The sequence below is a fragment of the Gobio gobio genome, assembly GCF_949357685.1.
Source record: "Gobio gobio genome assembly, chromosome: 4".
NCBI lineage: Eukaryota > Metazoa > Chordata > Actinopteri > Cypriniformes > Gobionidae > Gobio > Gobio gobio.
In genome coordinates, this window is record NC_137100.1 from 8,814,171 (window position 1) to 8,838,695 (window position 24,525).

Sequence of the window (24,525 nt, forward strand, 5' to 3'; positions counted from 1 at the left end):
GTGTTTGGTTGCCTCTTCATGACGGATCGCTTCTTGTACTCCTAAGTTGTAAGTCGCTTTGGATAAAAGCGTCTGCTAAATGCATAAATGTAAATGACTTATATATTTTATATATTACTTTTTTGATATGTAGTTAGTACAATATAATACTATTGTTTTATGAATTATTTTATAAAGTACTTTTTATAATTCAATTTTATAAAAATACAAACTTGGTACCATCAGATAGAGACATAATATCACTTTCCAGTACATTTTCATTCACTGTACTTTGCTGGTGGAATAATCTTCATTACTCTATCTAGACAGCCAAATCACTGAAAATATTCAAGAGCCAGAAATGAAAACTCATCTCTTCTGTGAGCACTTAACCACATCCTGCTGGGAGAAAAAAATGCTTTCACTATTTCTAAATCCCTGCTTGTACAATTCAATTTTACTATACTATTGAAACAATGTTACTAGTACTTCTCGTGTTTATCGCCTCCTTAAAAGGGATAGTTCACCCAAAATTTCTGTCATCATTTACTCAAGTTGTTCCAAACCTGTATACATTTCTTGCTTCTGCTGAACACAAATGAAGATATTTGGAAAAATGTTTGTAACCAAGCAGATCTCGGCAGCCATTGACTACCAAAGTGGGGAAAAAATAAAATTTTACGTGTATCGGCATCGACCGAAATATCCCCCCGATATATCGGTCGGCCGATATATCGGTCGATCACTACTTTGAATTGTAATCAAATCGTATCTGTGAGGCCAGTGAAGATTCATACCTCTTTGCAGAGTTATAGTAAATTGTATATTGTGAGCCATATGTCTTGCCTTATTGTACACATAAAACGGTTTCCTTTATTCTAGAATCAAGGCTTTATCCTTTTGGCTGTTCCTGCCTGTCATACTGTGCTCTCAAAGAAGGTAAGAGCATCTTATTTTTGCCGTGAGTAGTATATAGTGAGAGTCTGTTTGCGTGGACCTACCTCTTCACCAGCTGATCTTTGTTCATTCCACTGGTCCCCTATTAATCTGTGCAATTAGTGAGCCCACAAAGAGGCAGCCCCACATTTTTTTCCCCAATCTGAACACCCATGGATTAGAGCCCGGCGACCAGCCGCTCGCCTGTGAGCTACTATTTTTAGGGCATATTCAACATCACCAACTTTAATTGGTGACGACATTATCTTCTTCCCTGTAGATTCTGTTGTTATCTGTTCAAGACGTGCAGCTTTAGGGTGCCAGTGGAAAAGGGGTGTGTGTTAAACAGAAAGTGTGAAATTTCACAACATACCTACCCAGGATATAAAGCAAACTGTGGGTTATTATATTTAAAATGCAAAATCTAGTTTTGAATGTTTGTGTTGTGAAAGGCAGATTAAAATGAAGTGTCCTTATTTTCAGGCTCTGATTTGGTTGGGCCTTTACTCAATCCCATGGCCTCTATGCTGCAAATGCTACAGGAGTGCAGTCAGCTTGAACTGGCTCTGCGACTTCTGATGGAGTCTTACGGCAGTATATTACTGCACTTTGTTTCTAACAACATGGACATCTCGTTAAGCAAAAGGGTGAGAATACTGTAAAATAGTTGAGTTAAAAATGACCTATTATGCTTTCTGTAGTCTGTAATGCTGCTATTTGAGCACGAAAAAGGTCTGTTAATTTACAAAGCTCAAAGACCACTTCAAATATCTCTATATCAGTGTGTACTGTTTCTGAACTCCCAGAAACAATTGATTGTAGTCTTGAGGTTTCTTCTGGAAACAAACACATCACAATATTAAGTTGTGTTAGTAGTGTGTGGAAACTCACGGTCATGGTAAAGAATCACGCAACAGCGTTACTGACAGACTAGGAAGAGAGGTGCTGCAACAATGTAAAATACGTTAAAATGTGCTTTTTGAACATTCAACCATGAAAACCTTTTTAAGTAGACCCCAAAATCAAGTCTTTGTAAAAGGGCATAATATGGCTTTCAATATAATGCAAATGAAAGGTTTTTGTTTTGATGATGATGGTGTGTTTCTCATTTCCAGCTTCAGTCTAACAACCGCATGGCCAGAGACAAACAGACTCTGGACAGGATCGAGAAAACTGTTCTCTCGTCTGTCACAGTGGTTGTGGTCTCCTTGTTACAGAAGGTGTGCAAAGACGCTTAAGATGCATGATTGTATTCTTTCTATGAAATGATGTAGTTCAGTCAATTCATTATCTGTAATGGAGTTGTGTTTCAGGTGCTCAACTGGAGAGTGGTCGACTCTGATTTGGCCATCGGACTTTGTACCATTTTGTCCAAGGCAGCGGTCGTGGATATTCTGTGGAAGATGATCAGCAGTGCCTGGCAAAATTACGACAAGATTAAGGTCAGACTGAAATTGTTTTTTTTTTTATTAGTTGTGCTTGCTATGTCAAACTCCTAACCCTAAGTATTAAAGGTTAGGGTAGGCAATTTCAGAGAGGCTAGCAATAGCAAGCTAGCTTTAAAAGCATAAGATCTCCCACCCTCCCTTCAGAGCGTCTCCAAAGCCATGCCTCCTTCAAAACACATGAACGCCCACAGCCAGAGCAGAGTCTGCAAAGTGTCTCGAGAGATCATAACAAAGCACATAACATTACATAATGAACATAAACAACATTGTTGTTTTGTACAATCCCATTTATACATTTCTGTACATTTCTTTCTGCTCAGAATACTGTGATATGGATGAAATGGAATGATACGAAGAGGTATTTTGTTTTTGAGCGCCAAACAAGCATATTCAAATTATATCTTAGGGATCTTGTGACACTGAAGACGGGAGTAATTATGCAGAAAATTCAGCTATGCCATCACAAGAATAAATTACATTTTAAAATGTATTACAAAAGAAAAGTTATTTTAAATTAATATTTCAGTTTTATTGTTTTTACTGTATTTTTGATCAAAAAAACGCTGCCTTAGTACGCATAAGAGAATTCTGTCAAAAACAAAATCTTACCGACCCCACACTTTTGAATGGTAGTGTATAATTTATTATTATTTTGTTTATGATGACTACTTGTATTATGATAAGATTAGCCTTTCAATTATTTTACTATAATTACATTTTTGTGTGTGTGTGTGAATATTTTGAATGAAATGCCAAAACCATAAATGGCATAGAAACTTTTCCACAGCCTGTTCCCTTTAAACATATTTACAGATGGTGCCAATATTAGTGGACTGTCGAAATTAGTGTAGAACAGGCAGTAATTCAGTACTGGTTAACATGAATGTAATTAAAGGGTAACTAAACCCCTGCTCAGAGCTTAACTCCACCCACTGGCAATTTTCAAAAAATGCTGGAAAAGTGGGCAGAGCCCGGCGGACACAGAGGGGACGAGGGCGGGGCTGAGCGGAGGGCGTGCACCTGAGACCCGCAGTGACGGATTGATTGACAGCTGTCAGACTCGCGAGTCGCAAAGATTAAGAATGACTGGAGTGACGCCAGCTTTGCAACAGAGTGGTCATTTCTCCTACCTTCACCTGAAGTGGAGGAGGGTGGATTGTCTGTAACAGACACAAACCCGGGGCCTAATCAATGCGAGCCGCTGCTCAAACTGCGTTAACTCCCGATGCCAACGATGCTAGTGAAGCAGCCGCGCAAGAGAACTGACCTAACGTTAATCTATCTGCGTCCGCGGCAACCACTTGCGTGTCAGGGTTTGAAAGCGTGTCTCATGTATGAAAATTATCTGTACACATGACGGGCGGCAATAATATTGCAAGAAAAGCCTGACGTGTACTGACAACTGCATTATTTAACCGTATTTTCTTCAATACAATGTTAAAGCAAGTGTCAAGTGAGTTTCATTCATAATGTTTACTTCATGTAACATGACAGTTCATACTGGAGTGAAGCCGTTCTCATCGTGTGATTGGGGGAAACATTTCTGAGGGCGTGGTGAGCTCGTGCCAGGGGCGCGGATAGTGAGCCGTTGGAGGTACCATCCTACAGTTGAATTTTCCTATTGGACGTTGTGGTACATCGTGACGATGTACCACAACGTCCAATAGGAAAATTCAACTGCAGTAGCCACCGTTCAACCTTAAGAGGGCAGCACTTTGGCGGTTTTACACCATATTTTATAGAATTAAAACACTTTATACTCAAATGTCAAAACATTTACTCGAATCAATGTACAGCATTAATAAAGCCCCAGTATTACAGATCATTAACTAAAAAAAGTTGGTTTAGGGTTTAGTTACCCTTTAAGGCTATAATGACAATAATAGCAAATAATGATATATTTAAGATACTCTAAAGGGTAATCTTAATCTTCAGCCTCCAAAAAGTTTCCTCAAAAATGTTTGTTTCAGGAGACGAGTAATCCACTGTAAACTTAGCTTCATTCTGTTTCAGAATCCCCTCTTTTCACATCCCAGACCATTTTTGAATTAAAATTAACTACACTACACATTCACTAAATTGTTTCCAATATTGTTTGCAACGTTTGTGTGACCAAGCGTAACAAAATTTAGACTCTTCAGTAAATGTAGAACTATACTTGAATAATATTATTATAAAATGTATAATATTTTCTTCTGTAGGTTGTTGCTATGGTGGGCGCCCATCTAAGTTTTCTGTATAAGGATGAAGAGGAGAGAGGAAAGTTTCTGTCTGTCATCACTGATGCAGAGTGGGGCATTCAGCTTGGCAAACTTGGGGTCAGTGCTGAACTTATGCAAAGTATTTCATTATTTAGCTCATTCAAGACAAAAGCATGTATTTGTTGGGAATGTGTCAAATTATTTAATCATCTATTTTAAACACACAATATGGCCAGAACTGTGTGAAAACACTTACACTGTGTCGTTTGACATTTGTTCTCAGGTTTCCATCCAGTCTGTGTTTAGGCAGTGTGCAGAGACGAAGAGAAACTTGATTCCTACACTTGTGAAAAACAAAAACATCACTCCTGACATCATACTGCATTACTGCAGGCAAGTCAGCTACTCAATAATAATAATGTATCATCATCAGTGTTTTTGAAAAAGAAACATTTAAAAAGGAATATGATTCTCATTAATGTTGGACATTACTGTTTGAGCTGAAGAGTGAATGAACACCAGTAAACTAAAGCAGCACTATAGAAGCAGGTTAATTCACTTAACCAAACCAAACACTGTATATTTTTTTTTAGATCTATACAACAAAAACATAATATTACAGTGTATATCTGCACAAAAGGATGGAAATGCACAAGTGAACTCGACCTTGCGGGACAGAATGTGTAACTTCCATTAGATGCACTCTTCTCATAACAGAGTGCTAAAACACAGGAAAAATAAAGCACATTGAATATAATAATGTTGACAGATGGGCACGGCACATAACTGTATTTAGCAGTTTTTCAAACCATGGTAATCAAAAATGTTTTTAATGATAATTAAAATGTGAAACGATAATAGTAATCGTCTGAAATTTTACTGTGGTTTATTGTGAAACCGCTTACCGTTTCATTCCTGGTGGAAAAAAAACAGGAGAGACATGAGTGAGGATGTCGGGAGAGAAATGAAATTCCAGTTGTAGTTCAGTGGAACATTAAATGAGATGCTGTTTAAATTGAGTGACCAGTTCACAGGGCCACGGTGTCTTTTATCATTTTCACATTACCAGAGCATTACAGTGTTTGAACGATATTTTACTGATGGATGAAAATGGAGCATGACAAATTCATAATCCAGTCAAAGTCGTGGACAATTATTATTTGTAGTACAAATACCTCTAATAATAATACATCCTTGAAATAATAATAATAGAACATTGCTATCAAATGAGTGTGATTGAGCTGGTTTTAGTCATTAATAAGTAAACTCTTTTTAAACTCTTAGCAAGTAAACTCTTTAAACAAACAGTAACATTGCACTAAAAGCAAAGGGAAAATACAATTTGTCAACCGTCTATAGCTAATATTTAAAAGCTAATGTTTCATTTACTATACAAACTTGCATTTATATTGAAGCTTGTTTCCGCCACAGAATAAAAAAATAGGTAATTACGACCTTTTCTCATAATCATTGTTTTCGCAATTATGACTTTATTACAAGCAATTGCAAGTTTATATCTCAGAATTCTGAGGAAAGAAGTCAGAAAATCCGCAATTTCGTGTTATAAAGTCAGGATTGTGAGCTATAAGCTCAATAAAAAACTTATATCACACTATTCTGACTTTGTAACTCGCAATTGTGAGAAAAAAAGTCAGGATTGTGAGATAAAAAGTCGCAATTATCTTTTTTAATTGTTTTATTCTTTGGCGGAAACGAGCTTTAATATATTTTACTTCAAATCTCAAACCGGAAGCATGTCCCATATTTTAAAAACAACAAGAACATAAACGGAAAGCTGCTTTGGGAAACTTTAGATAAAAATACCAGTAATCTAAGACTTATTTCTAACAGTAAGCTCCAAAATATGCCAGATGTGTACACTGTAAAAAAAATTTTTTTTAAATCAGATACTCTTACGTGTAGGTAAATGTAAAAGTGCTACCAAATTTTCTTTATTGGTTTATCGCAAGTGTTTTGCCCGTATTTGAATCTTGCTTTGCACAGTGTTTTAGAGTTGAAGGAAATGTCCATTAGCTTTTTTTTTTGTTCTGCAGCACATTTGGATTGGACAGCGATTCTGCAATCAATCTATACATAACCACGCTACTACTGCAGGAAGATAGATGGTATGAGATGGAGATTGAAGAGGGTGATGCCAAAGGTACCCTGCGGGGTGAAGAGTCACTGCTACGAAAAGACGACATGCTAGAAAGAGCTCTACAGATTGTTCCTCAGCTCGGCTCTACCAAAGACCTTGTTATCAGTCTCAACACAGCCTTGACCAAGGTCTTGTATTGCATACTTCACCTCTGATAGCCTAGGCCTAGTGATTTTTACTCCGATTCTCCATGGAAAATATTTCATAAGATGTTTGTAACATATTATGTGGTACAGGACACTGAAATAAGGCGTTGACTAATGCATCATTTGAAAATGAATTTGTGGCACTAAGTGACATTTGATTACTCAAATGCCATTTTGATGTGTTATAGTAGATATTAATCTAATGGTGTATAGTTTGTACTAATATGAATGCGATCTTTACAGCTAAATCCTTACAACTATGAGTGGATAGAGAGAGTCCTCAAAACTATCCAGATGGCTGATGAGGGCACAAACCTTCTACCCCTTGGTCAGGTCAGTGAAATGCCAAGATGGTATTCAAATTACCTAACAAGATGAAAAAACTGATGTTTTTTCAAAGGAAGAAGTTTCATTGTAACATCTTTCATGATTTATTGTTTAGATGGTTGGATTACTCCAGCATTTAAAGTCACACAGACGAATCTCTCCCCCCACTGACCTGGAGAGCTCATATCTTTTGGAGAACGGTCTCGAACCCACTGCTCTAGCGAACACCCGGCTGCCTTTTCATCTGCTGTTCCAGACCAACCACGCCTTCTGGAAAATTGTCTGTGTGTATCAGTGTGTTGACTCTTTGCAACATTGTTCATTGTACCATAAACTTCCAGATTTACCTTATTGTGTTTTTAATTCGTCCTAGATTACTCATTTATTTTCTGTTTTATTTTGACGGTTTCTTTTGTTTTTCTTTATGTGTGCCCACAGCTCCTGAACTTAGTGAAGACACTTTACCCACGCTGCTCTTCATATGTAAATTGCTGAAGGTAACATACATGTTGAAGGAGCTAAGATCACTGTCCTTTTTATTCAGTGTTTCCCATACATTGATTTATTTGTGGCACCCCGCCACAATATCAACATTGACCGCCACAAATAGATTTCAGTGCTTCCCATTCATTAACTAGACTCTGCCAGCCCAAAGATATATTTAAACTTCTCATAATAGCATAAAAGGTCTTTAATTTCGTGTTTCGCCATTGCTGTCAAACAAACTAAAATCGAAAGCGCGATAAGGCTTTGTGTCCTTATTAAATCACAAAAGTCAGCACAGCGTGAGCTTGATCGGGCCGATCTCGATAACATGATGCTGTTACTACACAGCACTACACTGGAAGACCCGTTTGAATTCGCCAACAGAATTAATAACATCACTACTGCGTGATCTAGTGGAAGCGTTCGGCTTGAAGTGCATCACACTTTTTCCAGCACTTGTGAAATGTCTTCATCCCAGGTACAGTGGCATATGTTTCAGCATGTCATATGAATATAATTTCATGGGTTTTATTTTTTTCAAACGCCAAATGATCGCGATGCTCACGTTTACAAGCCAGCGTCATTATAGTAGCCTAGTCTATTGGTTACCGTTTTACAGAATCTATATGATACTTCAATTCAATGTTTGAGTGGTAGGTAATAACCATACATCGTCAATATTATAATATCAAGCTACCCTAGATGAATCTGCAAATTTGAAAAATCGATTTGCATTATAGCTTGAGGCAAGACAAATAAACCAATATCACAGACATGTTAGGTATCCTAAAATATGATTTTGTACGTCTTATCATATGTATTTACTTGCAAGAATGTAGTCCTCCTCCAGCTCACGCCAACGAGCAAACGCTGGCCCAATGTTGATCCTCGTCCTGCCTTTAATCCGATCACTTTCTCGTTTCCTCTTTTTGCTTTCCTCCGACAAAACCTTTGCTTTCTTATTTTTCTGTGCTGCTTCAGCCATGACTATAACATTCGGCAAACAAATTAAAGTTTGGCTCGCACGTCCGAATTTAAAGAAGTGGGGGTGGTGGTGGAAGTGACGTATATGCTGTAAAGCAGTCGAATTTTGTAGTTCTTTTTTTTTCTCGGGTTACTACCCGAAACCCGAAGTTTAAAAGTACGATTAAAAACGATACAGACCCCGTCAGGCTATGGCAGACGTGTCATTCAACCTATTGTAAGTCGATGTATCATCACAAGAGGTTTGAAAATATATTATAAAGGTTGAAAAGTTACCTAGTGCTGCTTTAACAATTTTCACTTCTTTAAATATGGAAAAAAAGTAGGAAGTCACAAAGTCTCGTGAAAAATATTTTTTTTTCTTCAAATTGTGACTGAATTACACAGAAATCAAGTAAAGAGTTCTCCTTTTATTATCACTGAAGCGGTCGGTCAGTTCAGTGTGACACTATATAGAAGAACAATGGTAGAACATTTAATAAGAGCAGAATATTTAAATTTTAAAGGTTTTTGCACATTACTGATGTTAATAAAAGTACATTTTTCAACACACCACATCACCCCATGCCGCGTCGCTCCGTCCTGCCCACCACCACAAGTAAATTCTCAACCTATGTTAAACACTGTTATTATTCCTGTTTTTGTTTTTTTTTGCATCAATGAATTTATTAATTTCTGTAAAGGTCATTCCACAACTGTTCTGGTATTGCATGATTTTATTAATTCACACTGCCAGAGCTTTCCCATACTCTCTGCTTTAATTCACACACATCCCTGGTCAGTCCGTAAAGCCAAAGTGACATAGCAATGACACATCTAACATACTCGCCAGGAAGCTTCTCGTGAACAATTGCGTTGTGTTTAGTACCGTTAAGCTCACGATTTGAATTATTAAAGACCCAATCTGAGAGAAGCAACAACGCATCGCCAATGTCTGAGATATTTTCAGCAATCCGAGTCCTGAAATGTGTTTTTACTGGAACCAACGACAGACAGTTGTGTAGTGTATGATCATGTCGTGGCATTATGTATATTTACAGTCTTTTTTCTGTCTTGTTTTTCTCCAGGTTAATCTTGATAAGCTGTATGTTTTAGCTGTAAACCATGTGTTCAAGAAGAATCTTTTGCCTTTGCTAATGGATCAGTCAAAGAAAATCCAGCATCTTGGTCCCAGCAAAGAGTTGTCCAATATGACTCAGAGCATCATTAAACATGCTCTGTGCATTCAGAATCTGGAACTTGCTGCAGCCACAATCCATAAAATTGCTCAGGACCTTCCTGCAGGTAAGTCAGGTGGTATTACAGCACTCTCCCTTTTTTAATAAAGCCTGTTTCGTTCAGGTTGCTCTTTTACATATCCTGTACAATTAAATGGCCAATGGTGTCAAACTCTAAAAATGGCCCAAAAGTGACATGAAAGTAGCATTTCACAAGTCTTCTGAAGGAATACAATCGTTTTGAGCGAGGAACAGACCAAAGTGCAAGTCGTTATTCATGAAATGTGTTTTCCATTGCAAACGTTGGTGCCTGATGCTGCTGTAGTGGACTTGAGCGAAGGCATTGAAATAAAAAATCAATTTAGTTGGACCAGACTGTGTATTGCATGTGAATTTTTTTAATGTTTTATTATTATTATTTGATTCCAGGTGCAGAAAAGACTGATTTCTTAAAGTTCAGTTTGGAACTTGTACACAAGTTGCTGAAGTCTGATGCTCTGGAGGTAAGTTGGCTTCTCAAAGAAAATCTAAATATTATGTTGTTTTGATGACAAACAATGTAAAATCATGTTTTACCATTTATATTTGATAAATAGATAAACATGAACATGAAACATGGCTCTGCTGTTCAAAAAATAATAATTTTTAATAAAAAAAAATAATATTTTTTTTAATTGCATACCATACTGAACTGTATTGAACCGTACCGCTCGGTGGAAACGACCATAAGTCCATCTGGTATTAATGCATCTCTAGTAGCCTCTTGTGGTCAGATTTTGTTGAGTGTGCGTCTCTGATTTTGTGACTACAAATAATTTACAATTTTTACCCATTTTGATGCGAGGCAAAAAAATGATGAAGTTTTTTATTTATTTATATAGTGCCTTCCAAGCATTACAATTTGAAGATTTAGTTGAGATTTAAAGCTGCAGTCCGTAACTTTTTGCGCTCTAGTGGTTAATAAACAGAACTGCATGCGTCTTGAACATTGCAGCCGGAGCTACTTCTCTCTGTTTATGTCTATGGCGAGTCACGCAGGGACTGTTTATTTTTATTTTCATATACAGCCAAACACGGATCACTTTTTATATGATGTTTATGGGCAGGTAAATCTGGGGTAGGAACTCTGGACAACACCACAATAATGAAATGGGGAAAATAGTTTGCTGCAAAGTGGTTACAGTAAATAATAATAATATTAATAATAAAAGGAAAAACAGCCTCAACCAAAACAATTCAAAGTTATATTTTTCCAAGTCTGACTAAAGTCATACATCGATTCCACTTCCTCTATTTGACCTGTACATTCCTGCTTGTATTCTGTTGTATAATACAATAAAATACAAAAGCCTTAAAAAAAATAGCCTTGTTCTCTAGTGTAGACCATCAGTCTGTTTGACCAAAGTCAGTTTATGCTGCTGAATCATATGCATTCATTCTGCTGTCATTGTGTTCTGTATGATTTTGAACGACTGGAATAAGAGCACCAATACTCACACTCACTCTCACACTCTCTCTCTCTCTCTCTCTCTCTCTCTCTCTCTCTCTCTCTCTCTCTCTCTCTCTCTCTCTCTCTCTCTCTCTCTCTCTCTCTCTCTCTCTCTCTCTCTCTCTCTCTCACACTCACACTCACACTCACACTCACACTCACACTCACACACACACACACACACACACACACACACAGATTTGTTTTGCTATCTAAGTGAGGACATTCCATAGGCGTAATGGTTTTTATACTGTACAAACTGTACATACTAGCCCCCCTACACTACCCCTACCCCATAACCTACCCATCACAGGAAACATTCTGCATTTTTAAATTTTTTATAAAACATTGTTTAGTATGTTTTTAAAAGCTATTTTAAATATGAGGACATATGAAATGCTTATCAGTCAATGATGGAGAAAAGCACTTCTCTTAGCACCTTCTCAAATTCATTCATAAATGGAAACTCAACAGGTATACAGTATAATCAAGAAATTAAAAAAACACTGTTAATGAGAAAACCAGCACTGGACAGGTTAGTTGGAAAATGTGTTTTCCACATTTAGAAAGGAAAATGTCTTAATAGAAACGTTTCCACATAAGAGAACTGTTAATGCTGAAAACACGATTCATTCACAGCTCTAAAAAGTAATAATAATAACTCTGTCCTTGTGAGTAAATGTGTGTTGGTGCATTAAATGTTGTTTCAGTCTCCTGTGCCTCTATCATTAAAATGAACTGGGATCTTGAGGTTGCCAAATATTCTCTTTAAGGGATGCTCCAACCAAACAAAAAAAAAAAGGGATTTGCTCACCCTTGTGTCATTCCAAAACTGTGCGACTTAACTATCTTCTGTGGAATCGTTTAGAACTGCCCATGCTATCTAGCTGACCAGTTGAAATTCATGCAAAGTAGAAGCTGAAACTTCTTTTCTGTTTACAGAAATAACATAAACACACAGGAATGACTTGATGTTGTTAACCACATTTATTTAATACATCTCTGTCCAAGTCCTTCATACTCTATCCCTCTCTCTTCTTAATTCGTCTTGTTTGGATCTTCTACCAGGAAAATTTGCAGACTCGAGGTGAGGCACTCATCTCTAAACTGCAATTGCAATATCAGCGCTCGGCCACAGACAACGCTCTCCTTTCATCTCAGCTCAACTCCCCAGAGCTCCTCAAACTCACAGGCCTGCCTGGTCGCCTTATTGTGGCTCTCTTTGAGCATAGCTCTGTGGTGGACCGGATGAAAAACCCTGCTGGGATGACTTACCCTGGTAAGGACTAGTATAGTATCTAAGACTAAGAATTGCTTTATTACATTCGATCTTGAATTATTTTTGTCTTATTTCCACTTATTTTCTATAAAAAAATGACACTTGGGAGTCTAAAGCAATATTAGTTAATCAAAATCCAAAAATCCTACACACAGTCAGAAATGAATACTTTTATTCGGCAGGGGCGCATTTAATTGAGCAAAAGTGACAGTAAAGACTTTAACATTGTTTTAAAAAAAAAAGCTAAAATAAATAAATGTTGTATATAAAATTTTATAAAAATAAAAAAAATAGTTTAGTTTTTAACTTTCTATTCATCAAAGAATGAAAAAATGTATCACAATTTGCACAATATTTAGATGCACAACTATTTTTAACATTGATAAAAAGAAATATTTCTTGAGCAGCAAATCAACATATTAGAACGATTACCAGAGTAATGATGCTGAAAATGAATATTTGCCATCAAAACATATATTACATTTTAAAATATATTAAAGCTGCTCTATGTAACTTTTTTTTGGTGATATTATAAAATAACAAAATAAAAAGAGTGTGCCAAAAAAGCTTCAGATTTTACCCAAATATACTTTGATAAACCTATACAAATTATTCATATTTTTAGAGTTTTAGGGACAATTTTTGCTAAAGCGCACAGCGCAAGTGCACTTAGGGCGTGTCCAAATCCACTTTTGCTAGTTTAACGACGTAGAAAATGGTCTGCGCGCCAGGCACATGGCCTAAAAGGGTTGTCCCTATTCTCTTAATGAGTCATGGGTGTGTTTTGGGTGTAATGTGCAATAAACCAATCAGAGTCTCATCTCCCATTCCCTTTAAAAGCCAGTTGATCGTTTGCTGACTGAGCCAGCTGTCAATAAAGGCTTTTCCTTGACAAACAAGGAAGTTTTCAGCTCTGAAACTTACAGTATATTCTTATATTACCATGACCCTTTATATATTAAAAGCTCAAGGGAAAGTTGATTTCTCAATTCATGACCCCTATAAATAAGTAACCAATTACATTCATCATTACTGCAAATAGGTAATTCTGAGACATGCGTTATGACATGTAGGCATTTGTATCTTTTTGTGCACAATAATAATCATTTACATTTATTTTTAATATTTCAAAATGTTAGTGTGGTGCTGCGCGTCCCCGTGTGTGTAATAATCAGAGTGTACGCGCGTTGTGCACCCACCTATCGGCGCTTATTGCTAATGCACCCTTTAAATAACACAAAACATACTGCACTATTGACTTTAGACCAGGTTTTTATATAAAATATATTTATACATGTATAGATAGAGAGAGAGAGATTTTTATTTGTATTCAGCCCCCTTTTTTTGAAACTGGACAGACATTCACAGTGTGGCCAAGGATATTGCCTCCATCAATGGTGTCGATCTTCTGAAGATCCGGAACATTCTTTTGGAGAAATGGTTGTGCCAAACAGCGCAGTCTAATGGCAAGGTATGTAAAATATATCATACACGCTACAAATTCTGCAAAGTCTTTTGAGAGACAAATACATTTATTTGCTATAGTAGTACGGCAAATCCCTACTGTAGCTTCTGTGCGTGTAAAAATACTTAGTATGAGGCTGCATTATTAGACTAGACTTAAATTCATACCCTCATTTCTGTAGGACATAAATCAGCAGGATTACGTGACTGATATAAATGATGACCCTGATCTCATGAGGTACTTTATACAAAATCTAAAAATTATACACTATTTATTTTTACCATATAATATGATGTAACATTACCAAGTGGATTAAACATGTTTCTGTAACATGGTTAGAAGTCTTATCGAAGTCTCTCTCATTCTCTTTCTTTTCCTGTTCTTCTCTTTATACTGCAGAGTTGTTTACTTGCTGCAGATGCACCCCATGGATATAAGTGCTCGTTTGCTCAGTCCTATCCTGACAGAACAAACATGGGTAAGTAGGACTTTTCACCCTCAGTAGAAACCTGGGTATCAGGCCCAGCTCAAGTTTTGATCTTATCATTGCAAGGTGTGGGGGAGGGTGCAGAACCATTGGATGCAAATCTTTGGGTACACACAATGCAGTTCATGAGGTTTTCAAAGGCAATTTTTGCAAACGACTCAAAATAAAATGAGGTTAGATTCGTATAGAGGACCAAAACTGCGAAATAAATAAATGAGCAAATGTGAATGATAAATATGTATATTTCATAAAATAAATTATAAATAAATCAAATGGGGAAATTATATTAAATGTTTCATACTATTTGATCATGCATTGATTGTACAAAGTGTTTTGTGTGAACTAGCAAGCCGTGTGGTCAAAAGTAAATGGAACAACGTGCGGTGACACGCTGCCAAGATGGCAACGGCCAGCTTTTAGGCTTCAAAAATGCTCTTCGGAAACCTACGGGTGATGTCACGGACACTACGTCCATATTTTTTTACAGTCTATGGTCTGAAGTAGTGTTGTCAAAAGTACAGACTTCGGTACCAAGTCGGTACTGAAATTTTAAAAACGTGACGCTTTGAGCGCTGTTGAGTGGAATCGTAAACACCTCTGACTGGCCATTGTGCTCACGCGCTCATCGGATGTGTGACCCTGGACCACAAAACCAGTCAAAAGTTGCACGGTTATATTTGTGGCAGTAGCCAAAAATACATTGTATGGGTCAAAATGATCGATTTTTCTTTTATGCTAAAAATCATTAGGATATTAAGTAAAGACCTGTTCAATGAAGATATTTAGTAAATTTCCTACCGTAAATATATAAAAAATGTATTATTATTATTAGTAGTAGTAATATGCATTGCTAAGGACTTCATTTGGACAACTCTAAAGGCAATTTTTTTGCACCCTCAGATTCCAGATTTTCAAATAGTTGTTTCTCTGCCAATTTTTTGTCCTATCCTATCAAAACAAATATCCTAACAAATACACCATACATCAATGGAAAGCTTATTTTTTCAGCTTTCAGATGATGTATAAATCTCAATTTCAAAACATTGACTCTTATGACTGCTTTTGTGGTACAAGGTTACATTTGTCTGTGATTGGCTACAATGATCAAGGCACGGGAGCGTTGGAAAGCACATGGAAGTGTTTGAAAGTGTTTTGAAAGCGGGAGCAGAAGCGTTTCAAGCACAAGCAGACGGACCGGTCCGCTGAGAGACGCCTGCTTTCAAACGCTCCCGTGTGTATCTGTGTAAGCACTCTGTGAAAAGCGCCATTGATGTATATTTGAAGCGCTGATCATTGTAGCCAATCACAGACATGTTTGATGACCGCGTGAACACAATGGCCAGAGTTGGTCAGAGGTGTTTACGAAGTCGGTACTTTTGACAACACTAGTTTGAAGCATGATTTAGAATGTGTTGAAAATAACGAAATCAGTAATGTTTTGCACATTATTCACCATTGTTTTCCAGCAAAATAAATGTTTCTTTTTACTTGCCTGTCATGAAGTAATTTGTGGCATATTTGTTGGCAGGAAAGTAAGGTCTGACATGCTTAACATCGGTTCATCTTTTCAGCCCCTGGGAGGATCGGGCCTTCGCTTGACCTTTGAACATCGCAGTCGTGCTTTGATATGTCTCACTCACTTAGCAGATGCTGCCACTTTGGAGGCACTCGCAAACCAGCCTAGTAGCAAAATCAAGTGAGCAGCATCAAGAATATTCTATTAATTATAATTTCCTTTCACCTATTTTTGTGCAGTTTTGATAAGAATAGAACTGTAACCATTTTATATGTCCAAATGTTAATGCAAAACACTTTTCAAGGTTGAAAATCAAGCAGCATTAATGACCATGTATTGATGTTTTCACAGATATTATTTGAAGTGTTACATGTACCTTGCCCAGATGGAGGCTCTGAACATTCCCTATACCTTGGAAATGTTCATCAGCAGCCCGAAAGAAGGCATGATCAAGGGTTTATGGAAGAACCACAACAACGAATCTCAGGTAGATATTTTTGCAACTAATATTGAAACCCACTCATTATAACAGTCAAGTTCTGTCCGTTTTTACTACAGGTTTGGAAAAAAAGTGTGGGATGATGATGATGATGATGATGATGATGATGATGATGATGAGTGGTGGGGGAATTCAAAAAATATTTTTGTTAGTTTGTTTGTCTCTTTGTTTGGTTCTTTTTAAATAAATTAATACTTCTATTTAGCAAGGATGCATTAAATTGTAATTTTTCTTTGTTACAAAAGGATTCTATTCCAAATAAATAACTTTCTATTTACCAAAGAACCCTGAAAAAATGTATTCCACAAAAATATATAACCATTTTCAACATTAACCAAGTTTCCATTACAGATTTGCGTAAAACGTTTGCGATATTTCTAAATGTCGATAAAAAACTACTGCAAAATGACGCCGTTTCCATTAATCAATGTTATGCGACTAAAATTTCTTCCTCGCGTAATAAGTCCAAAAATCATGGCAATGGATGTTGGTAGGTTTATGTATATCACAGTCACCACACTAGCCATTATTTGGGATCGAAGGAGATGTAGGCAAGCATTAATGGCAAGGAAAGCCCCTTATACTTGGGAGCGGCTACGTATGAGGTGTTTCTGGGTGTTTCTCCCTCATATCTACTTCGAGGTCTTGATAAATTGTGGCATTTCTTTGTTTAATAAAGAACTAATCTGTTTAATCTAAACATACTGCACCATCTACGCCAGGTGACCTGTAAATGCAAAAAAAACCCACCTCTTTCCATTGCAGTTTTTTGAAATAGCCCTTTTTCGAATTGCCTGAAAAACCAGCTCATGCAAGCATTCATTTTTTATTGCGATATATAGGAGTTTTTGCTAAATTGATGTTTCAATTGAGCGTATTTTGAATATCAATTTGCGCAATTTGAAGGGTAATGGGAACACAGCTATTGATTTATAGAAATCTGTTAAGTAATTTATAGTTTGACTAACTGAAAAGTATAAACACTGTGTCACTGCTCTTTTTGAGTTTCCCAAGTTGTTGGACCCATTGTAAGGCATGTAACAAAAAAAACAAAACAAAAAAAAAACTGTTTTGTGTATGTCTCACAATGCCACTAAAGCATAATCTGTATACATTTTTCATTATTCCTTTCCAGGCTGTCCGTCTTGTGGCAGATCTCTGTTTGGAGTATGAGATTTATGACTTGCAGCTGTGGAACAGTGTCTTGCAAAAACTTGTGTCATTCAATATGGTTAGTCACATGTACATTACTATCATTTTAAAGCTGTTATAGTCATTAGTTAGTCATCTTGTGCACAAACACTGCATCCTGAAACAATGGGGATGATGCAAAGTCACAACTTTTTGATATTGGAAAAATCCAAGAAAATTGGGCATGTGAATTATGAATTAGTCATACTTTTTACTGTGTTTGAACAGTATAACTGAAGCTGGCTGGAGTTACGACATTCATGTGATGTTTGTTTAGGTGGACGGTACATTGCTGCCTCCTTGTGTTCATTGCTGCTGTCAATTAAAAAAAAAATCTTCTTTTTCTTCTATAGACGAGCTACTTGCAGAAGGTTCTTGAAGCTCTCATTGCAGTGCCCAGCCTTTTAGAGGTGATAATTTTCCTAACCTTTTGTTTTTATTTAGAGTGTCAGACTCATTTTGGGGAAATGGCCTTAAATATAGGGGTGTGACGAGACACTTAGCTCATGAGATACGAGATTGTGTTCCCGAAAACAAAACAAGATTTTTGCACAGGTTTTTTAAGAAATCCTCAATGACAAAATTCATGACTGGAAAAATAGTCTGCAGGTGCATTTTGAAAATTGTTCTCTCCTGTATGATTTCACATGAGTCTCTTCAGACCTAACTGTACATGAATTAGGAGCTTCCAGAACTTCTGATTGTGACCTCCTGATTGAACTAATAGACTAATTGAACTGATAGACTGTGTGTGAGCTCCTAATTGAACTCCTTTCCACAAATTGAACATAGAAATAAAAACGGTATAAATAACAAAAATAAATAACACAGTGTCTTTTAGTTTCATTAAAGTCCCAGTGAACCGGAAGTTACAACAGATTTTTTTTTTCAGTGCTGTGACGTATTTCCAAGTGAAACAGAATATTGAATAGAGGGCGGGGTTTTACTTCAGCGCTCCTCCTCTCCATCTCGCACTCATAGCAGACTAACAGTTGGAGGGGAGTTGTTAACGATATTCAGACCCAAGTTGTCATCGGAAACGGAACGCCATTCCAGACCGGAAGTTACTTTTTTCTGTGTATTAACTTGCACGGATTAATTTCTCACCCTAAGACCTGTAATGTGTGCTGACTAAGTAAATAAGATTGATTTTGATTTCATGAGGACTTTAAGTGCAAACAATAAGTGCAACTGTAATCAAAGTACTCTCTCAATATTCAAAGTGCAAACAGACCAGAGCTAAGAGGTGGTTACAACTACACAGCCCAGCCTAATGGGCCTTTCAGACAGAACGCGACAACGGCGCCACTATGAAACCCATTTCAATGGCTCGCGCAGCGAAGCTCATGCGCACGCCGCGGTCAAAGTTCAAAATAGTTCAACTTTCACCGCTGCACTCTGTGACGATTACCCGCATGGCCAATAGAAACAGGGCATCCAAATAAGCGCAGAAAGCAAAATGGATGAAAAGCTAGTACTGTCGGAATTTCTAGAGCTATACATATTACAAGTTTGCTGCTCCCTACTGAGCCGAAATTACACCTGGAAACGTGTCGCTGTGGAAACGGAGGTCTTTTGCCCAATTCCTCAAACTGTTCTCTGGACCTCTGTAGTTTCATACACCCACAGCCTCTTCTTCCTTGCTGCTCTCTTTCTTCTTCTTACTAGCAGGGCTAGTGCTAGTGCATATTTGCTGCTGACCGAAAGGTGGAACAACAATCAAATGACTAGACGTATAGAACTCCCACTAAAAGTTTTGAAAACTCCGCCTGCTTTGCTCTGGCAAGTGTAGCGCAAATTGCGTTGAATCTGAAGGACTACGCTGAACCCAGCGGCCAGCGCAGCGCATTCTGCATCCTGTCTGAAAGGCCCATAAGATAGGTTTGATATTGGGAGGCTATTGTATGTATGTGCATCAGGGAACTCACATTTTATTTTCGCTTTAGAATTTGTGATAACACATACCCTGTCTATAGGGAGCGGCGGTGCGGAGCGCACATTCTACAAGATAAGACATTTATCAGACGCTTAAAGGCTCCGTTATGCAACGCGCCATGGTCTTGTCAATCATCTCGCCTTGCTCTTGTCACCTTATCAGTGAACTGTGACTCCTTCTGCATTGTGTGTGACTGCAGTTTGTGCTGGATCAGCAGAGCAGACGTTTACAATAGTTTACAATTGAAGCGACCGTTATCCAACTGAGTTAAATGGTTTTCTATAAAACAAGCAAAACAACATTGGAGAATGTAATGTAAACGTAGCGGCGGCATGTTCTATGCTAATTTCACCCTCACGCTTCGTCATGGCGATATCGCGAGACAGCTTTTCACTCTACGAGAAATCTCATCGCGTTTTAATATTGCGAGATCTCTGGGCATGAGATCTCGTCACACCCCTACTAAAATATTATTGCTTGTGGGCCACAACATGCTCAAGCTCAACACAACGACAATAGAACAAGATTTATATACAAATAACAGCATATTGTATTATTGTGTTGGAATCTAAATTTGTAAAGCCGGTGTAAAGAGGTCAGCAAAAGTGTAAAATGGTCCGTAGTCATGGTAAAAGTCTTGCAGCAGCATTTTGTGCTAACTGTAAGCGAGATAGAGAGAACTGACTAATGCCTTGCAGTAGTCCAGACAGAATGAAATAAAAGCATGTATAACTTTCTCAGAAACCATACAGATAGCAGATTTTAGTTTTGAGAGAGTTCTTTAACATTGAAGTGCCCTGAAAGCCAACACACTGCCTGAGATGTATAGTCTACCCAAGAAATACAAAAAAAATTATAATTTCATCATCCTTAATCCATCACTTACTTTCTTCAGATGAACACACACAAAGATTTTTTGAAATATAATGCTTCTCTGTCGGTCCATATAATGCAAGTGAATGGCTTCACAAAAGTTGATGCCCTGAAAAGCACACACAGCCATCATGATTGGATGAACCAAGTGGATGAATCAATGTCTTGTCTTCTGAAGCGAAACAATAGGTGTGTGGTGCAATGTAAGTGCATTGTGAAACTCACACGAGAAATGACGTGGAAGTACAGACTGCAGTAACTTCTAATGCGTACATCGATTCAGAACACATTTCACAATGTGTTTACTTTTACCTCAAGCCACAAAATAATACTTGTTTCATATTCAAAGATGTGACCCAATCATAGCAGTGGGCCTTATATTGAAGTCTTAAAGGAAGCACACCCTTTTGAGTGAGATATTTAAATCAAGAGCTAAAATCAGGGTATAAAATGGCCTTTTATTTCTAAATGATCAGGGTTTTTTTTTTAATCCAACGTTAATATTGCAAAATTTATAAAATAGGGAAAAAAATGCTATTCATGAGCCCTTAAAATAATTTCTGGATTGGGCTCGTCGACGGGTAGTGTCTGACACTTCTGATTTAGGTCAATTTAAAATGATTATTAAAATTATTATTTTCCTGCAGGGGCAAAGTATTTCCAGGATATGGCGGAGTGTGATTCAAGCCCCTTTCTTGACAGGTAAAAAGGCACATACTTAAAAATTTGCAACATCCCAGAGAAATGTCTATTATTTAAATGCATTTCACTGTTTATCTGTCTGATCATTTTACAGCCTCTCTTCCTCTCAGCCCTCGACAGCATGACGTTATGTATAAGACATTTGTCCTGCTTCTAAAGTAAGTCTTCAGTCCAAGAGACTGTTTGATCAAAACAGAAAGTATGAGCATAGGGTGGGGCTAATGTATTGAAAGCAATAGTTTATTATTGAAGTTGATTATATGGATTAAGGGATTTTTTTTTTTTCATGTTAATTAAGGCCCCGTTTACACTAGTGTGTTTTCGTTTTAAAGCGGTGTTTTAAAATGAAAACGATCCTTGTCTGCACTGGCATTTCCATTGTGTTTCAGAAACAATCTCTGTGTACACTACTTGACCGAAAAAGCAATTCACATAACCGTTCATGCATACTGGGCATGCACGTACAAGTGTAAACAGTTGCCTCTTGCGTATGCAGACAACTGCAGTATTATGCAATATAGCGTTTAACTGCACAACGGCTGCTAAAAAGGGCTACAAAGTCAGCAAAGCATGCAGTTCCGTCTCCATGTGTTATTGTTCACACGGTCGTCGAGGCTGGTATGTTACAGAGCCATTGAGAGAGACTGCTCTGTCTGGGCTGCGTTTTCCCAAAAGCATTGTAATACAGTAGCAGTGTTTCCCACAGATTAGAAACCAATTTGTGGTGGCGGATGAGCGGGGGCATGGGATTTGCATTTGTTCATTGGCACAAAAATCAATTTCGAGCCTGATTCAGTATTAATTTGTATGTATATATCCTACTGTACATATAAGGAAAAATACGTTTTTTTTTGGCACTATTTTAAACTTTTCTTGGGTTAAATTATATTAGCTTGCATTCATTAATATTCACTTGTGTGTGCTTATATAAGTATCATTAAAATGTTAGGTAGTAAGTTACTAACTTTTTAAAATTTCACATTTAAAGAAATCTAGTGTTTGATCATGTCTAAATATTTATTCAAATGCAAAACCTAAAAATAAGTAAGATGTTATGATCTGCAATACTTTTTTGAGCAACCAGACTAGATGCATGTATATTTATTAAAGAGCCATACAAGCACCTAGTAGGTAAACCATGGCTTTACAAATGAAAATTATAATTTTTCCAGCCACAAAATGACTCTAATTTGCCTCTTTGCATTGGAATTATTTATTTTAACCTAGATTACTACACTAATTGTAATATAAATAATACAAAATATATTTTTAAAGTGGTCATTAATGGACCATAATTATTGCACAAATAGTAGGCCTATTTAGTACCAAAAGATATCCTCAAAATATTCAATAAATATTATTAAACTAAAATATAGAACATTTATTTAATTGAAAAATAGTTAAGGTGTATGGTCACATTTGACCATCAATGAGTATGAGTGTGACCAAGTAGTAAGCAATGAGAGCTAAATACAAGAAAAACATTAACATTAATGTTAACAATGTTGCATCTCCATCACTCTCCATAATAAAATGATACTGTAAATATGGTTGACGTAATAAAAAATTGCTGCAAATACCTGTATAGTAAAACTTGTGTATCCGCTTAAGCCATTCAAATGCATTGAAAGAGCGCTGGTTTGTTTAGAAGCTCCGTGAACCACGTGACCGCGTGCGCCGTCGCAACTCTGTTTTTCAACGCCTCTGGCTTTAACTGTTATGCCACTTTATCGCCAAAACGCTATTTATTGTTTGAATTTCATATTAAATTTTAAAGGCTTAGACTTTCATATCAAAAGCAGGTTTGGCGTGAGATTTAAATATGTGGCGGCCGGTGTTGAATCTGTGCCGCACCGCCACAAATTAGTCTGTGTGGGAAACACTGAGTAGCCACCAATGATCTCTATGATCAACTTAGGCATAAAGTGCTTAGGAAATGCAGCCCTGGTCCGATATTGTCGTGTTCCGGTAGCGTAATGTGGGCAGCCACGCCATTGTTTTTAAAATCTCAATTTTTGTCCGTTCACACTGAAACGCAACCCTGGAGTTTTCAAACTAAAACGGGGTCTGCAGCGTTTTCAAAAGTCTCAAGGTTCAAAAACGCTGGAGTAGTGTAGACGGCAAGCGTAACCGTAGCAAAAGTAATGCGTTTTAAAATGGAAAACGCACTAGTGTAAACGGGTCCTGAAATTACATAAACATAATGAGACATAATGAGAATTGTTTATGAAGTCAGCATTCATTGACAGCTCCAGGACTTTTATAAAAACTACAGATTGTAGTAGTAACAGATCCCGCCCATTGAGTTACATAACAGTTGGATCGACAAAGGGTCATTAACAAAAAAGTTATTATAAGAGAAAATTGTATTGTACTTTGTCTACTCTTATTGTAATGATGGAACACTATGGAAACAGCTTTCTTACCTGTGCACAACAGCGTTTGGCTTCAGGGGGTTATAGAGAAGGTGCTCCCCATTCCTCTTCCTAATTAACTGACGGAAGGGCAGTTTCTTTCAATTTTCCCCCTGCGTTTGGCCTGGAACACTGTGTTCATTGCCATCTAGTTTAAAATGTTGACTACAATTAGAGGTCGCAGCCTTCTCTGTGTATTTATGATTCTTTGCAATATATTTGTATGTATTTACGATTCCACTCTTTATTTTTCTTTTTAGATGTCCATTTTTATTCACTTTGGATCTGGTTGCCATTGCCAAGCGGTTTTCTCAGTTCAGTCTGCAGGCCTTCTCTTTGGGCACACTCTTGCTCATACCTTGTGTCAAAAAGAAGGAACCACAGATTCAAGTAGGTTCACATTCATAAAAATAAGAGGGATCATAAAATGTAATTTGATACTATTTTCACAAGTAAATGGTACATTAGCAAAACTCTTTTCAATTATGTTTCAATTACTATAGTAACGTGTAACTACATCACCTTAAAATAAAGTTACTGTGATTTTTTGTATTTTGAATGTTTACAAGCTTTCCTATTTCATTAATCTGTGATCTGAATAATGAGTTTGATTTTCAGTTTGTACTAAAACCATGTTTTGTGTGTTTTATATATTAGAGCTTCCTGTTGTCCTGTAACCCCACCCTCATTCTGGATCAGATAGAGGAAAGCATGACCACTGGAGAGTTAGCCGGCATTCCTTCACAGGTTATTCCTTCTCTTATTGTTGACACAAATCTTTTCTCTGTACTT

The 24,525-nt window shown here is 37.1% G+C and overlaps 1 protein-coding gene across 1 annotated transcript in view; it reads left to right on the forward strand.

Moving 5' to 3' along the window:
* The window catches only part of kntc1 (kinetochore associated 1), a gene marked incomplete at its 5' end in the record, with an annotated part of 61,157 nt that overhangs the window by 33,332 nt on the left and 3,300 nt on the right, over positions 1-24,525 (forward strand). The window contains 24 exons of the mRNA XM_079814471.1: positions 862-918; positions 1,399-1,562; positions 2,031-2,135; positions 2,229-2,357; positions 4,565-4,681; positions 4,848-4,957; positions 6,619-6,850; positions 7,112-7,201; positions 7,311-7,479; positions 7,634-7,692; positions 9,733-9,949; positions 10,312-10,385; positions 12,440-12,650; positions 14,009-14,121; positions 14,297-14,352; positions 14,515-14,593; positions 16,174-16,298; positions 16,470-16,605; positions 17,753-17,848; positions 18,162-18,218; positions 21,265-21,319; positions 21,414-21,477; positions 23,994-24,123; positions 24,391-24,480. Of these exons, the coding sequence (XP_079670597.1) occupies positions 862-918; positions 1,399-1,562; positions 2,031-2,135; positions 2,229-2,357; positions 4,565-4,681; positions 4,848-4,957; positions 6,619-6,850; positions 7,112-7,201; positions 7,311-7,479; positions 7,634-7,692; positions 9,733-9,949; positions 10,312-10,385; positions 12,440-12,650; positions 14,009-14,121; positions 14,297-14,352; positions 14,515-14,593; positions 16,174-16,298; positions 16,470-16,605; positions 17,753-17,848; positions 18,162-18,218; positions 21,265-21,319; positions 21,414-21,477; positions 23,994-24,123; positions 24,391-24,480 (2,735 nt within the window). The remainder of the gene's footprint in view (positions 1-861; positions 919-1,398; positions 1,563-2,030; positions 2,136-2,228; positions 2,358-4,564; positions 4,682-4,847; positions 4,958-6,618; positions 6,851-7,111; positions 7,202-7,310; positions 7,480-7,633; positions 7,693-9,732; positions 9,950-10,311; positions 10,386-12,439; positions 12,651-14,008; positions 14,122-14,296; positions 14,353-14,514; positions 14,594-16,173; positions 16,299-16,469; positions 16,606-17,752; positions 17,849-18,161; positions 18,219-21,264; positions 21,320-21,413; positions 21,478-23,993; positions 24,124-24,390; positions 24,481-24,525) is intronic.